The sequence below is a fragment of the Spermophilus citellus genome (genome assembly GCF_964194105.1).
Source record: "Spermophilus citellus genome assembly, chromosome: 1".
NCBI classification, from domain to species: Eukaryota; Metazoa; Chordata; class Mammalia; order Rodentia; family Sciuridae; genus Spermophilus; species Spermophilus citellus.
In genome coordinates, this window is record NC_138182.1 from 117,202,199 (window position 1) to 117,219,680 (window position 17,482).

Here is a 17,482-nt window from a genome sequence, read left to right on the forward strand (position 1 = left end):
TCACACACCTACCTGGAAAGAGCAGATGAGGTGTGCTCACGTCCACTTCTCAGCTTGACATTGGGTTCACTTGGCTGGACAGAAACTGCCTAGCAGCTCAGTGGCTGTTTGAGGGCATATGCCTCCCTGCCTGCACCAAGCCACAACTTTGGACAAGAAGATGAGGTCTGGAAAGATCTCTTCCTCCAGACAAGCGGCATACCGGTTGTCTTTCACTTTATAAAGTGCTCAATTTAAAAATCACTGCAATAGATTTATATAAGTGCTTTCAAAAACTCTTACAAAATTTTTTGTAGAAATGGAATATTTAAGATATTGGGGATTGGTTTGCAGAAATGCACAAGGATTCCCTGCCACCTCTGGTTAGAAAGTCCCAGAACTTCTTTGAAAAGCTTTTAATTAAAATTATACAATTTGTCAATCATGCATGTAAAAGATATGAAAAGAGAAACACATCTCTAAGCCATCAAGCTATTTCTTAGGAACACCTGAGACATACAACCTAAAAAAACTCTGATTTGAACACATTTTAGTAGCATTTTTCACACTGTGACTTTATAAGATCATTGCTTTTGGGCTCCAGATAGTAACCTCTTAATCACTTAGCCTTAAAACAATCAGTGCAAAATGGAATTCAAACAAAAGAGTGTGATTTTTCTGAGCTATTTAAAGACTCTGGTGCCTCAATTTCAATGGGCTGGCTTCCTGGTGAAGGCTGAGCCTCACTATGCTCCTTCTCCTGCACTCCTGGGAAAACATGGTCTCTCTAGTCCACAATGAAACACCCAGTGCACACAGAAAGTGACACTTCACTAGCACCACTGTCTGCACTTCAAAAAATATGGTCAAATTCAATTTAATTCAAAATGAATGAGTAAAATGTACTTGTTCTAAGGAAAAGTGGAATTTTTTAACTGACAACTTAAAAAAATTCTTACTCTATTGTACACTTAAGATTTGCACATAAATTGACTCAATGTTTAACTGATGATGTATAATCTTTGCAAACAACACAATTATGATATAGCAAGGAGGTACATAACCCAGGGTATGGTCTGTGTCACATGCTACAACATTTATACCCCAAAAGAATCTTTAAAAAGATTGCAGTGACCATTCACAGTTGGAAACTCTGAGGTCTAAAGGGCACAGGTGCAAGGCAAGGTGGTTGCTGCTGTCCAAGTTCATGGGGCAGCCCTAGGACACTTCACTCTGCTCAAAAAACCTTATTGGGTGCAGAAGGTTTATCCCATCCAGGAACTATAATGTGAGGTTAAATGTCCACAGTCAGGCTCCAACCTCATTCTGTGATAGGTTGGAAGAGAGCACTCTGCTCAAGAGTGACAACCAGAATGTGCAGGGATCCCAGGGGCAGGCTGGGGTGGGCTGCAGCGAGAGGGGCTTATGCTCCTGTGCAGATCAGGCCTGCGTGCTCCCCAGGTGACTGTGTGCCTCTTATGTCACTTCCCCCGCACTAGCAGAGGTTCTGGAGCTTCAAATGTCACCTCTCAGTGTTCTGTACAGCATTTTCAGTAGTGTCAGCAGAAAGAAAACTCTGTTCTCAGACAGTACCCAGTGTAAGTTTCACAGGTAAATCACAAATGGGGATATTTTTGATAAAGTTGAAGAACAAACTTACATTTTGAGAAGCTGAGGCATATTCAGGGTGTGGTACTGTCCTTAAGAAAAGGGAAAAAAAGAGATATTGCTTGGGATGCTTGGAGATGCCAGGTGCCCTGGTTTGAGCTCTGGGTCCCCATCTGTCTCTGGCTTTCTGTGCCACCCATTTTAGCTGTGTTGAGCATTTTATTCTGCTTCCCCCCTGACACTGTATGGGGAAAAAGATTTCAAGGTAACAACATACAAACAGAAGCACCCTACTTAGGAGGGTTATGAGAACGTTACCTTGAAATGCTGCTTGTGATAGGAGAGCTGCTCTCCACCTGTGGATCTTGGAGGGAGCTGGGTGTGAGTGCCAGAGCTGGACAATGGCCCTCCCCTGGGTGGGAGTCCTCTGTCCCTGCTGCCCTCACTACACATTTTTACCTTCCTTTCCCCTGTGTCTGGTGACAGCACCTACCCCTCAGCTGGTAGGCACAGAGGCAGATGACTCACAGCCTAGCAGGAAAGGGGCCCCAAGGCATGAACAGGGCTGGAGGCTGCCCTCTGCATTCCTCCCAGGTGGCCTCAAGCCCTTCGCACTCATCCCTTATCCCAGCTTGACCCAGTTCCTCTAAAGATTCAAAACCCATCTTCAGACACAGCCACTTCCCACCCAGCATTCCCACCTGGTCAGTGTCATGGAGAGACTCTTCCTAGGTGGAAGCAGCATCTGGCCCTGGCCATGGCTCATTGTCCCTCACCTGGCACCCACCCATTTCTCTCCCTGGGCAGCCTCTGTGCCCACACATAGGGGCCCAAGCCCTCATAGAGGCCTGGCAGAGAGCCCAAGACTGTCTTCCATATTTTATCTTTCCAAATCTGTTACTTTTGATCAAGTTTAATAAAGAATTTACACCAAGTTAGGAGAATGGATTCTGATTATCAGGGTCATAGAGCTTCCCGTCAGGCCTCCTGTCACAGGCACCTCTGTTCCTTAATCAAGGATAATTTAAGGAGTAGTATTGCCTCAAACTGAAATTCAAAAGCAAACAACAGAGTCTGAGCATGATGTGAGACCAAGTGAAATTTCAACCCGGTGTTCCAGAGTCTGGTCTCCCTCCACCTTGTCCTTGCAAGTCAGCTCTCTCGTTCTCACTTTCACTCACTCACAACACCTGCTGATGTTGAGTAAGCTCCAGGAACCAAGTGAAGCCCCTAAATATGGAGACGTGCTTGCTGTCCCTCCCTCCAAAGACCACAGAGGGCGGACAGGCACAGGGTGTAGCCCCATTCCACAGAGGAAATTTGCAATACTGTAGGGTGGATGGTGTCCATGCTGAAGGACCCCCACCCTGCCAAAGCCTCCAGATGGAAAACGAGAGTGGGGATGAGGATGAGGGGTCAGGGAGCAGTGTTGAAGGGGACAAAGCCAAGCAGAGACTCCTTGAATAACTGAAATTTAGGCTGGACTTTGGAATGACTGGGTGGGACATGAGGATATCCTGGGTGAACTCCACTTTTGGCCAACATCAAACTTATACTTACATAGTCCACCCGTCTTTAGCAAAAAACTGAGTTTCTTCTACAAAGGGATAAAATCAAAGTTAGCAGAGTTGTGCTGTAAATTTATCTGTGGCTCTAATCCCCTAGTTAGACAGTGAAAATAGCACTAACACTATTCCTCTCTATCTATGTTAGACCACGATGCAAGAAAAGACCACTGACTCCAATTAAAATCAAATTAAAGTAAGCTTATTATTTCAAACAGCCGGGCTGCCTTTTCCATCAAAATCGTGGGAACCAAGAACTGCACCGCAGCTTCCTTGCAGCCCAGCTTTATAGCCCAAAAAGTTACACAAAGTGGGGTTACAGATAACAAAACTCTGAGGAGCATAACACCCAAAAGTTAGTTCACATTTTTGCTGGACCCAACATCAGAATTTATAAAGGTTGTTAGAGCCTCAGAGAGGGTCGTCATCTGGCAGGGAAGGCTAGGATTTATGAGGCGTCACTAAAGTTTAGGAAAGGGTTGTTAATCTGGTCAGGGAAAACTGGGCATGGGTGAGTTCAATGCATGGGCAGGCATTCCAAGCAGCTTTACAACATCAACTAATAGCCAGGCCATACATCCTAATATTTTACAGAAAACAGAAATGAATCCTTCGTAACTTGTGACAAGCTGGCTTCTGATCTAAAGAGAGAATTAGGCTAGGTATATCATATGAACTTGCACACATACATAAATTAGGTCATGTTCAGCACCAAATATTATGTTCTCCTCAGGTTTATTTGCCTCCAGAAAAAGAGAAAGAATTTGTAAGGACAGGTATTGAAACTGTCAGATTCTCCAATAGCTTTGAGCTGGGGATTTAAACAATTCTATTATTGGATTTCTCTCCACATTTTATTTAGTACAAACACAGAACTTACATAATCCACAAAAAATAGATGATCATGTAATATGTTGCCACAATGGTGTCATTTTTTAATATTTTTTTACGGCTTTATAGATATACAGAATAGTGAGGGGCAGGCTGAAATTTTCATTCATATACAGAATATAATTCGCTCCATTTCAGTCCCAGTATATCTTCTTTTCTTCCCCTCCTGCCTGTCCTCTTCCCCTTCCCCTAGTCTACTGGTCTTCCTTTCATTTATTGATTGGTTGACTGGTTGATTGTGCTTTATACATACATAAAGACGTTATTCATGGAGATGTGTTCGTACATCTACCTCCAACAATTTGGTTGGCTTTATTCCCTAGTTCCTCCCTTTCCCATTCCACTTTCCCAACCTTCATCCCCTTAGTCTCCCACTGATCTCCCCTCTCTTTTCAGGGAGTCATTTCTCTATTTTTATTACTTCCCTCTGACTTCAGCATATGAGAGAAAACACCCTCAAGTGTCAGAGTCTGGTTTATTTCATTTCACATGGTAGTTTCAGGTATATGCATTTACCAAGTAAATTATTTTCATTCTTCTTTATGCTGAAGAAAGCCACATTTTCTCTGTGCATTTGTTTGTTCATGGGCCCCTATATAGGTTCCAAAACTAGACTTTTGTGAATTGTGCTGCCTTGCACATAGATAGGCATGTATCACTGCATGCTCAATGTAGTTCTTTTGCATAAATACCGAGAAGTGGGACAACAGGGTAATAAGATGGTTTCATTCCTATACTTTTGAGGACTCTCCATGCTTTTTCCCAATGTGGTTGTACTAATTTACAGTCCTTCCAAAAATGTATGAATTTACTTTTCCCCCCACATTCTCACCAAAATTATTATTGTTCGTATTTTTGGTGATTGTTATATAGTCTTGATTTGCATTTCCCTGATTACTATGGATTTCTTCTGGTAGAGTTTCTTGTGTCTTCTCAGTGTAAGAAAATGTCCTCAGCAAATTGAGATACATTCCCTTCTTCCTTGCCTAGTTATATCTCTTTAATGACCTTCTCTTGCCTCAGCTAGAGTTTTAAAAACTCTATTGAATAAGAGTGATAGTGGACATCCTTGTCCCATTTTTCATTTTAAAGGAAATGTGTTTGTTTTTTTCTCTATATTCTAGACGATAATGACTTTGAATCTGTCATATATAGCCCTTAAAATTACAGTTTCTTCCATCAATAGTTTCTCCAGTGTTTTTAACATTTATGGGTGCTACATTTTGTCAAAGGCTTTGCCTATATCTATTTAGATGATCATGTGATTGTTATCTTAATTCTGTTGATGTGATGAATTAAATATATTGACTTGTGTATATTGAACAAAACTTGAATTCTTGAGATGAAACCCACTTGATCGTGGTACACTATCTCTTAATGTGTTTTTGAAGGCAGTCTGCTGATATTTTTAAGGATTTTTGTTTCTATGTTCACTGGGTATATTAATCTATACTTTAATTTTCTTGATGTATCTTTGTCTGGTTTAGTTATCAAAGTGACACAGACTTCATAGAATGAATTTTGGAGTCTTCCCACTTTTTATATTTAATGGAATTACTTGAGGAATATTGGCATTGGGTTTCCTTTAAAGGTCTAATAGAACATGACTGAGAATCCATCTGAACCAGGGCAGTTCTTCATTGGAATATTTTTAATTGCTGTTTCTGTCTCATTGCTTGATAGTGGTCTTTTCACATTTTCCATATCATTATGGTTCAATTGAGGTAGCTGACAGTGCTAAAAATTTATCAGAATATTTTTAGATTTTATGATTTTTTGGAGTATAAATTTTCAAAAGAATTTCTAATTATCCTGTGGATTTCAGCAGTGCCTATGGTGATATCTCCTTTTGTAGCTCAAATTTGAGTTATTTGTGTCCTTTCTGTCTCTTTCAGTTAGTAAGTCTAAGATTTATCCATCTTCTTTAGTTTTTCAAAGAACCAATTCTGTTGCATTCATCCTTTGCATTTTTTTATTCTTAATTTTTTGAATTATGGTTATCATCTTAATTATTTCCTGCCTTCCACTGGTTTTGGAACTAGCTTGTTCTTTTTTCGCTGGGTTTTTGATGTGTAACATTAGATTATTCATCTATGATCTGTCTTTCTTCTTCTTCTTCTTCTTCTTCTTATTATTATTATTATTATTATTCTGTTTTTATGTAAGCATTCAATGCTTTAAACTTTCTTATGATGAGGCATTCATGCTGTCCCCGAGAATTTAATATATTGTATATATGTTCTAAATTGTTTCTATTTTTTCTTCTATAATTCATTCATTATTTAAATATATTTTTAACCTCCATGTGTTTATCATTTCCATATTTTTTCTTGCTGTTCATTGTAATTTCATTCTTATATGATATGATGACAGGCATAGAAATATATCATTTTTTACATTTTCTAATATTTCCATTGTGAATTACTCAAATGAACATTACTAAGTATCCCCTTCATCATGTTGATCCTTAGATCTCTAACCTAGGAAATCAGAGGATTTTGGTGAACATTACTAAATATCTTCTACCCGCACTCCATCTTCTCCTGAGACTAATTCTGGGCAGCAGGCCAGAGCTGCAGAGCTGAGTGTGTTGAAGAATGTGTTCTCAGCTTGAATTGAGTCCATTTCTACATCATCAAAGTCAGGTGTAATGGCCAAGGCTCCTGTCCCTGTGGGCTTGGACACTGAGGATCAATTAGGGGCAAAGGGAGGACATGTAAGGTTTGCTGGAGGAAGGTTGTGTACACCAAATGCAGCAGCTCAAACTTCCTTGCCCTTTGTAGAACCTGACGAAGTAAGTGTGGCATATCCTAGTTCGTTTGGGCTTTAACAAGGCAATAGCAAAGGAAGATGTGTGAGCAACCACACGGGGAACACTCACAAGGTGAAGAGCTTTGGGATTTCAGCATAAAGATGATGGTAGAGGTGGGAGCAGTGAGCACTGAATGTATTCTGAGGATTCCTTTCCAGGTGCCCTTAATGTATTGTGGCAGGAGAATTTGGTGGGAACCAGGGCTACTGCTCAGTGGCAGGACCTAGCTCCTTAGCCTGGTTGACTATGTGGGAACATTGCTGTTTAAACATTTTGAGTTCAATCCACTGTCAGTGGGGATTCTTTTAATGATAAAGCTACTTCTCTTAAAATACAAAATCAAGCACTTCAGACAAGGTAAGACAAGATGATATTATTGAACTCAGTTGATTTGGGTAAAATTAAATTAGGGAAATAGTTTGGAGACGAGTTCACACACTTTTTGTTGCACAAAGAACAGAAAAGTGGTTTGTTATGGTGTTTCCTTAACGAACTGGAAAAGCTAAGGGTGAATTTAAAGGTAAAATGAGGCCATGTGAACCTGTTAAAATTATACAACGTGCTGCTCTGAAGGATTTGGAGCTTCACTGGGACAACAAATTTCTCTGAGCCTGAGTCTTCTCAATGTTTAGCATACGGAAGGAAGAGAGAAGATGGACTCACATTCAGGACCTTCTATGTGCTGAACACACAGAGCTCACTTACTTCTGTCCCCTAAATTCTGTCCTCAGAATTCTCATAGGAAAATGCTGAGATTGAGTTATCTGAGGCTCAGACAAATTGCTGGGTTGTCTTGGGCTGATTCTCTGTAACATTTCAAAATTGTGCAATATTCATAACATTTGCAAGGTAAACTCAGAGACCAACACTTGCTATGTTTACATGTATCAGGCTCTGTCAAATTGGATTTTCATTTTTTTTCTTTTTTAAAAATTCTATATACTTGAGCAATGGGCTTTGCAGGATGACCCACCTTGCATCCACAGGAATAGTTCTCTCCAAAGTATAATACAGCAAAAAAATGTGGTGTTTAAATGATTGTGTTGTAAGAAATAAGATTCCATACCTAATTTTAAAAAAAGTTGCTGGTAATCAATGAAAATAATCCCACATGTACCACCCAAATGTTCCAGATCATAACAGCTCAATTACAAGGTGTACAGGTTCCTGAAAGTAACAATTCTGGCCCATTCTCTGAACACATGAAAATTTTTAATGTTGCAAAATTAGTTATTGTAGTAACTACCATCAAAACTATTTAATCTGTAAAGTATACATCACATAATCTTAATATAAACATAGCCTAACTCCAAAAATGGCCCAAGGAAGACATAAACAGCAGGTTGAAATTAAACCTGGACTAAACAATGAAAGGAGGAAAGCACCCCGATGGCTCTGTGCCCTACAAACCCGGGTGTGTGTTAAGGTTTATTTTATGAAATGATCTAGTCACACCTTGTTAGTTTGGTCACTGTTACTAATTTACTTCTGAAGCTAATATTTCATTCAGTTGATCAGCAGATCTACTGAGAGCCTCTGAGCCGGAGGCAGCGACAGAGGATTCAGTGGGTCCCACACTGTCCCTAAGCAGCACCCATCTGTGCTGGGGTCCCTGGCATGCTTGGCTTTCTTTGTTAAACCAGGGTAGCTCCAGCTGTCCTCATTACCCCCTGCCCACTCTCTGCCATGGGCTCCTCCTGTAAACTCTCTGCTCAACCAGATCCTTCTGTGTGAGCTCCAGAAGGGGACCTGACCCCATGCCATACTCACTGGCCTCTCTCCTGGTCCAGAGCAGAGTCTGAGCCCTCCCATCCCTATATACTTTCCCTGGGGCCTGAGCTTCCAGAGTCCTCTTGTCTCTGCTGCTGCCCTGATGACCCTCCAGGGCTGGTCCTGCTGCTCAGTCTGTGCAGAGTGGTCCAGAGCCTGAAGGTCCCAGCAGCACCTTCTTGGAGTGGCTTCCTCAGTGATGTTGCCCAGCTGTCCCTCTGTCCTTTCCTCCCTGCTCTGTTGTTCTTGCTGTCACTAATGTGCACACACCTTGCAGCATGTGTTTGGGCTGCTGCTCTATTGTCTGTGTCACCCACTGAATAAAAGCTCCAGACTGTGGGATCTTGTGTATTTTAACCACTAAATCCTGTTGATGCCCAGCAGCACTGCTACAGACAAAAGCGGTGAGCACATTTTGAAGGCATCAATGGATCTCACGGTTGGACACATTGTGTTTTCCTTCTCTGTGAGGTCAGAGCTCTGGCTCTAGACCTTCTGGAGGCACAGGAAGCCTGAGATCTCACTGCTCTGCAGGTAAAGTGATGCTGTGCTCCTGAGCACCACTTTTTACTCTCAGTGCTTGTCAACCTGACAGCTTTCAAAATGTGTCCCCTCTTATGTGAAAAGCTCTCCTTTGCAATTGTATTCCTGTGTACTACGGTATATCAAGGAATCACTGCTGTTTACTTACTGAGATGAATCATGGCAACACACTATTGGTTGCTTTTCTTTCCTGTCTGAAAATCACTAATCCAAATTAACATCCACAGTAGTCTGTGGCAGCATCCCCATGGAAGAGCTCAAACATAAAGTGAAAATCTCTCTAAGACTAGACACAGGGAGAAGTCAAACACATACCAGCGATATAAGAAATGTGACGTTCTCATTTTATAAATATTTGTGAGAATAAAAACAATGAAAATGAAATTGCCAGATCTGAGATGGCACAGGAGAAGAAGAGAAGCTGTTAAGGGCTGAGATGCAGATGCACATTCCCAAAGACCAGCCTAAGCAACAATATCACCTAGGAGAGGAACTCCCTCATTTTCTTCTCATTTTGGTTTCTTTACTCTAAATGATTAATAAATAATCATGATTTTACTTCCCCTACATAATTAAGTCTTAACAGGGCAAGTGCACACACGTGTAAGCTACAGTCAGGACACTGCCTCTGCTCACGTTCCTTCCTAGGTGAGCAGCTCAGCAGCAGAGCCAGATCCTGCTTGTAACTTGGGAAACTAAACTGCAGGACAAGAAGAAACATCCTCTCCATGGCCCATGTGCCTGACCTAGAATTAGGCCTGATCCTATGGAGGAGAGTAATCATTACACCAATTACTTTGAATGCTTTATTGCACACACAGTAAATCACTCACAAGTTACTGAATGTGCTATTGTGAAATGATTAGTAATATGATGCCAAATCTCTTCCAAGGCATAACTGTATTTGAGAATGTTGTTCTTCACATCCATGAATTCTTCTAATTATCTGGGAAATTTTAAAAAATAGTGCAAAAATCACATTAAAATAAATGAAGTAATGAAAAGAAACTTTCATGTAAGTTATGGCACATGCAAGTTTTTTGTATACGCAAAAAGTCTGTCCCTGTATGAGATTCCATTATCCACACCCATGTTGTATTTCTGTTACTGTTCTAGTTCTAGTTTGCCATTGTGAATATACAATGAAAAATATTGCACATGATTTAATCGGTCAACTTCATCATATGTAATTTGCTTCCAAGAAGAAAAGGAAAATGTATATAAAAACCTTAATATTTGATATTAGTTTGTAAGGTTTTCACAAATGAAAACCACATTAGGAAAGAGTATCCAAAGAATATACTATATTAAGGTTGATCATATAGGACTCATGATACCTTCACAACTTAAGAGAGATGCTTTTGAATGATGACTTACTTCTAGGACCAGCTGAGCAGCTTCTGTGTAGGAGGTGAACAGCACAGCACCTGGGAGAAGACCCTGGCTTACTCAGCTATAGCAGTGCCAGTGGGGAGGGGAGAGCAGGCACTAAAGGTGTGGAGGAGGCGAGGTCACTGAGGATGCAGACTCAAGCACACAGGGCACTTCTGTGCCCCACAGGCCATGTCTGTGGTGAACCTGATGCTGAGTTGGGGAGCTGGGAAAGCAGGGTCCTGGCTTCCTCCAGGGCTGAGCCTGGTGCATAGTCCTAGGAATGCTCCTGCCCAGCATTATCTAGGAAGGACTTCCTCAGTTCTTTCATTTGTATTTGTTGCATATGGGAGTAGAATTTTTATTTCAATTTGAGATGGTTACCAGAAAGAACTGGGAAAGCAATTTTTAATTCTGATATCAAAATCTATTGAACATTATTTTTCCACATATTCGTTGGCCACAGTATTTCCTATATTGAGAAGTGTCTGTTTAATTCATTTGCCCATTTATTAATTGAGCTATTTTTGCTACTGTTTTATGAGTTCTTTATGAGTTCTAGATAACAGACATCTGTTAGAAGAATACCTAGTAAAGATTTTCTTCTATTCTCTCTTTCTTTCTTCACATTCCTTATCATTTCCTTTTGTGTTTGTGTGTGTGTGTGTGCAGAAAGTTTTTAATTTAATGGAACACCATTTATGAACTCTGGGTGTTATGTCCTGAGCTTTGAGGTCCTATTCAGAAAATCATTGCCTCTGCCTGCATACTGGAGTGTTGACCCCATGTTTTCTTCTATTAAAATTTCTGGTTTGATTCCTAAATCTTTGACCCAATATGAGTTGAATTTTGTAGAGTGAGAAATAAGGTTTTGTATCTCTTTTTTTCCATGTTGGATAACCAGTTTTTCCAGCACCATTTGTAGAAAAGACCATCTTTTTTCCAATATATGTTATTGGCACTGTGTCAGGGATCAGATGAATAGAGATGTGTGGGCTTTTCCCTATGTCTTCTAGTGCACCATTAGCAATTAGGAACATGTAAATTTAAACTACACTAAGATTTTATCCCATACCACTCAGATTGTCAGTCATCAAGAATACAAAATAATAAATGATAGAGAGGATGTGGAAAAAAAGGAACCACTTTTACAGTTTTGGGATTGTTAATTAGTACAACCAAAATGGAAAACAGTATGGAGGTTCCTCAAAAGACTAAGCATTGAACAACCATATGACCCAGCTCTACCACTCCTCAGTATTTATACTGAAGAATTAAAGTCATCATACTGCAGTGATACATGCATACCCATGTTTATAGCAGCACAGCTCATAGCCAAACTATGGAACAAGCTATTTATCCAGCCATAAAGAAAAAATAACTTTATTTAAAGAAAAATGGATAGAACTGGAGTTTATTATGTTATGGGAAAGAAGCCAAGCTCTAAATATTGAGAGTCATATGTTTTCCTTCATATGTAGAAGCTAGAGAGAGAAAAGGAAAAGAAACTTAGGGGAAGTGGAAATCTCATGAAAATCAGAGATCAGTAGAGGAAAGGGACTGGAAAGTTGGTGGGAGGGAGAGATGGGGAACATTCTAGGGAGAGATTTCAGCCATATTGTATTGCCTATAAAAACATGTAACAGCAAACATCATCATTATGTCCAACTGTAATGCACCAATAAGAAATGGGGAAAAAGACAGACACATATTAGCAACTACTACACATTCGTTATCTGAAGCATAAAGTTACTTATATAAAAAATCTATTGAACAGAATCTGTGTTGTTGTATGGATGACAATGCATTCAAAACAAACACTAATAAACTTAATCTCTTTTATTCTCCTTTTCTATTTGATCATGTTTATTGGTTAGTTTTTGTTTTTGTTTTTCTTTTTTTTTAAACAAAAATTTTTAAACTTTATTATTTATTTATTTATTATTTGTATGTGGTGCTGAGGATCGAACCCAGGGCCTTGCATGTGCGAGGCGAGCACTCTACCGCTGAACCACAACTCCAGCACCTTTACATTTCTATTAAGAAAATTAAAGCAGTGCCTGTTCATGGAGAAATGGAACAAAACTTCAAGTGATTTCATTTTGTTGGGGTTGTTACCCCCAAACCAAACTGGCCTACTTCTCTTGCTCCTGATCATCTCTGTGTTTGTTCTCGCCTGTTTGGGGAACTCAGGGATGACTGCCCTCATCTTCTTGGACCCCCAGATCCACACCCCCATGTACTTTCTCCTCAGCCAGCCTTCCCTCATGGACCTGATGTACATCTCCTCCACCGTCCCCAAGATGGTATACAACTTCCTCTCTGGCCAGAAGAGCATCTCCTTCCTGGGCTGTGGTGTGCAAATGTTCTTCTTCCTGACCATGGCTGGCTCAGAAGGTTTAATACTGGCCTCCATGGCCTATGACCGCTTTGTGGCCATCTGCCACCCCCTCCACTACCCCATCCGCATGAGTAAAAGCATGTGTTTGAAGATGATCCTGGTACCCTGGACACTGGGCTCCATCAACTCCGTAGCACACACATTTTACATCCTTCATCTTCCTTACTGCAGGTCTAGGGCCATCAATCATTTTTTCTGTGATGTCCCAGCCATGGTTCCTCTGGCCTGTGTGGACACCTGGGTCTATGAGTACACGGTGTTTGTGAGCACAGGCCTGTTTCTCATTGTCCCTTTCCTTTGCATCACTGTGTCCTATGGACGGGTCATTTTTACTGTCTTCCACATGCGCTCAAAAGAGGGAAGAAGAAAGGCCTTCACCACGTGCTCCACACATTTAACCGTGGTGACATTTTATTGTGCACCTTTTGCCTACACTTATTTCCGACCAAAGAATCTCCGCTCCCCAGCAGAGGATAAGAACCTGGCTGTCTTCTACACCATCCTCACTCCCATGCTCAATCCCATAATCTACAGCCTAAGAAACAAGGAGGTGCTAGGGGCCATGAGAAGAGTGTGGGGTATGTTCCCCCCCAGGAAGAAGTGACCACGGCCATCCCTGCTCCTCTGTATGGCTTCTCTCCATGCAGACTGGAACACTCCCGTGCATCACTGACCAACAGTACTATAGTGCAATGATGTATGTCTCTAGTGACATTTATCAGTAAAATTAATTGAAATAATATACTGAACATTATAAACTAATATAATGATTAGTATTTTAATTTCAAACAAAGCACTCTAAAATTTACAATGCAAATATTAATTACATTTTATTTTTTGCTATTATGAATTATTGCATACAATACCGTACATGTTCTTACATATATTAGTAAATGTAATAATATTTATACTGATATTGACATGTTATGTCTACATGCATCACATGAAATTATTATTGCTTGTATACTTTGTTTTCATTCTATTTTGTCAAATCTTGTGTGTAATTTATATTCACAACTCACAGCTACTCAGACTATAGATCCATCAAGTGTCCCACAAACATATGTGGCCCAGTGTTTATGAAGTTATAGGGCCTCTAGGTGACTAATGTCCTCTCCTTCAGAGAAACATGTGGCTTCATTTTCTGACCATGATTCCTGGTCTTGTGTCAAAGAATTGTATACTCTCAACCTTTAAAAATAGCCATTCACTTCCTTTAAATTTCAGTTGTAAGTCTTGTAGCAATATAGTACCCTAAGCAGCTCCTGGAATCCACCATCACCCACATCTCTGATCATTCTCCTGGCATGTGCTATGTAAAGAGCATTCTATGCCCTGGGCAGATGCTGCACTTTTCCTTTACTTCCCTTTTCAAATTATTTGACCAGCAGCATCCATGATCCTTGACTCCATTAGGAGGTTCTCCTTGGCTCCTATCACCAGTGCCTCCTCTGAGCAGCTCTTTGGGGTCTTCTTTCCCACCACCTGGGCAGTCAACATGGTATGCCTCTCTCATGTGCATGGCTGTGCCCTCCCCAGCTTCACAGGCAGCCTGTGTCTGCAGGTATCACTGGGTCTCATGCTTTCTAATCTGCCTGCCTGTTCAGTTCCATGAGCCATCGGCCACATGCCCAGCTCCATCCTGGAGGTAACTCTCCATCCACATTCTATCCCATTTCACCAAATTGGAGCTTATGGGATTTATTGAGGTCACTTGACCTGGTGGTGTGGCATCAGCACAATCATCTGCTGTTGGACCAGGGACATCCTCTATTGTTCTATCTCACACATGTACTGGGGATGTTCTTGATGTGTACACATCTAGCCTGACTGATCGGTGTTTCTGAAGACTGTAGGGGCCATCAGATACCTTTCAGTATGTCTCTTTTCTGTTTTAATAGAAATTAATTTGCTTCATTCCTTTCAATAAAGAACCCTGGCTGATATAATCAGATTCAAATGTCAGTTTGAATGTAACTAGAAAATATTATGGAAAGTAAGAGCAGTAATTATACTAATGGAGGAGAAGAGAAACATTAAAATATTTAGGAAACAATAAGATTTTATAATTACCTAGATGGATCGCAATTGAATGAAAGTGTTTAGTCTGAAGCCCAAATGTCAGACTAGCCTCCATTTTATTCATTCATTCAATCATGTATTCATATTTTTGTACCAGAAATTGAATCCACAAATTCATAGCCACTGGACTACAACCCTAGCCCTGTTTCCTTTTTAATTTAGAGACAGGATATCATGACCTTCAATTTTTGGGTCACTTACATTTACTTCTATGTTCACTACAATGCTATAAATACTCAGTATTTAGTGGCTGATAAGTCAACTACTCCATGAAGTAATTGCTTCCCTGGGTTCTAAGTCTTTTTTTATTTGTTTTAATTAGTTACACAGGACAATACAATGATCTTGACAGGTTCTAAGTCTTATTAATAATCCTGAATAATATATCTGTACAGAAGTCATTGAACGAAATGTCTCCATTATTTTATTTATGTTTGCTGTTCATACTACTAGAATTTATTTATATTCAAGACCATGGATATGCCAATTAACTACTTAAATATGTACCAGAGAGTATTGGACCAGGAGTTGTTCTCGGTGTAGCGTATCTTTCAGTTATTTTCGTAGTGCTGGCATAGTGCTTATGAATTATTTTAGTTTATTCTTGTCATGGAGTGTTTTTATTTCTTCTTCAATTCTGAAGGGTAGCATTGCTGAATAGAGCAATCTTGGCTGCCAATTGTTTTCTTTTAGGGCTTGAGCTATTTCATTCCAGGCCCTCCTTGATTTTAGGGTTTGAGTTGAGAATCCAGAAGTGGGTCTTATTGGTTTAGTTCTAAATGTGATCTGATATATTTTTCTCTTGCAGCTTTTAATTTTCTTTCCTTAAATTCTGTTAGACATTTTGATTATGATATGCTTTGAAGAGGTTCCTTTTTTGACTTTGTCTCTTTGGTGTTCTTAATGAATCTGGTGTATGATTTTCCATATGATATCTAAGACAAGGAAAATTTTCTGGTCTTGTTTCCTGAAAAGGGTTTTAATGCCATTAGCCCATATTTCCCTTATTTTTTATCTCAATGATTCTTAAATTGGGCCTCTTGCTTTTATACCAAAGTTATTAAATATTTTGATCATTGTTATTTTTTTTTCTTTATTGTATTCTAAGTTTTCAAGGTAATATACCAGCCTTCAGTCTGTGATCAAAGGTTATTATTTTTTTTTCAAAATCTAATGTAATGGTGATACTTTCAGTTGAATTTTTATTGGTTCCATTGTGTCTTTCGTTTCCAGGAATTCTGATGGGCTTTTCTGTGTTTAATTTCTTTCTTTATTTAAATGGTGTTTCTGCATTTAGTCTCTTCATTTATTCCTTTAATCTTACTTTAGCTCACTAAACAATTAAATAATTAATTTTTGTAAACTTTGTCTGGAATTTCACCAACTTCCATATCTGTGAGCTCCTTTCTTGTGGTATTATAAATTTTGGGTGGAAACTTGCTTGCCTATTTCCTCATGCTTTCAGGGGTCTTGGACTTGGGTATCTATTGAAATGGATTCCTGATCTCATGTGTGTGAGCGAGGCCTTTGATATATAGTAATTTTCCATGTATTCTTCTGTGTTGTTGGTATCTTATTTTCAGTTCTGTGCTCAAAGGTTAATTTTTACACAATCTAATGTATTGGTGATACTTTCAGTTGAATTCAAAATAATCTTGGTGTTAATTTCAACCTCTAGTTCCACTCAAGTTGCTGATATCAGACAGCTATTTTAATTTACTCTTGGAGTGCCGCTGCAATACTACCAACTTCTTAGAGCTTACATCTAGAACTTTTCCATTTTGTGTGTGTGAGTTTGAACTGAGGTCCCCCTCTATATGTTCCTACTTGAGACCTGGTTGTTGGTTTGAGGCTTTGTCTCCACTATCCTATGTATTAAAAAATTGCTGGAGTCTGAGAGAGACCAGTTTGTGCAGGCAATGAGATTGGCTGTTACTTGGCAGAGATGTGAGGGTAGCTCAGATATAGAATCTCTATGCTGTGAATCTGTAGCATCCCAATTACTTCCCAGCTGCTCTTAGGAAAAGGCGGGGGGGGGGGGCAAGAAATAATTATGGTGGTGACCAATATACAGCCTTAAAATAAATGTCTGGCACTTGAAATGACCTCTATATTACTAATGGCCACACACAGCAGAATAGTTTGTCAACATTTAACCCAAGCAACAGCAAAACACAGCCACAAACTAGATCTGGCACCGAATACCAGGTGTCGCCTGGGTCATGTTAATAACAGAACATCATGAATGTTGGGGGCAGAAGTGACACTCACTAAACAGTTCGCACAGAGCAGAGTTAAGTTCTTTAAAACAATATTTAAAAAACAGGGATAAGCAGGAGAATGGTGGTAAATGATGGCTACAAGGAAGGAGGATTAAAGAAGTGACTAAAATAATAGAATAAATAAAGAATGAGGGAATGAGAGCATGTGACTCTTAGAGAGGGAATAAAGGGAAGGAGG

At 39.8% G+C, this 17,482-nt stretch overlaps 1 protein-coding gene and 1 pseudogene across 2 annotated transcripts in view; both read left to right on the forward strand.

The window, feature by feature from the left end:
• The window catches only part of LOC308647923 (olfactory receptor 2T3-like), a 668,743-nt pseudogene that overhangs the window by 213,158 nt on the left and 438,103 nt on the right, over positions 1-17,482 (forward strand). The window lies entirely within an intron of this gene.
• Positions 12,606-13,544, forward strand: LOC308655801 (olfactory receptor 2L13-like; the record flags this gene model as incomplete). The annotated part of the gene is made up of 1 exon (XM_081306081.1): positions 12,606-13,544. The coding sequence occupies one exon, from the start codon at positions 12,606-12,608 to the stop codon at positions 13,542-13,544; it is 939 nt and encodes a 312-aa protein (XP_081162207.1).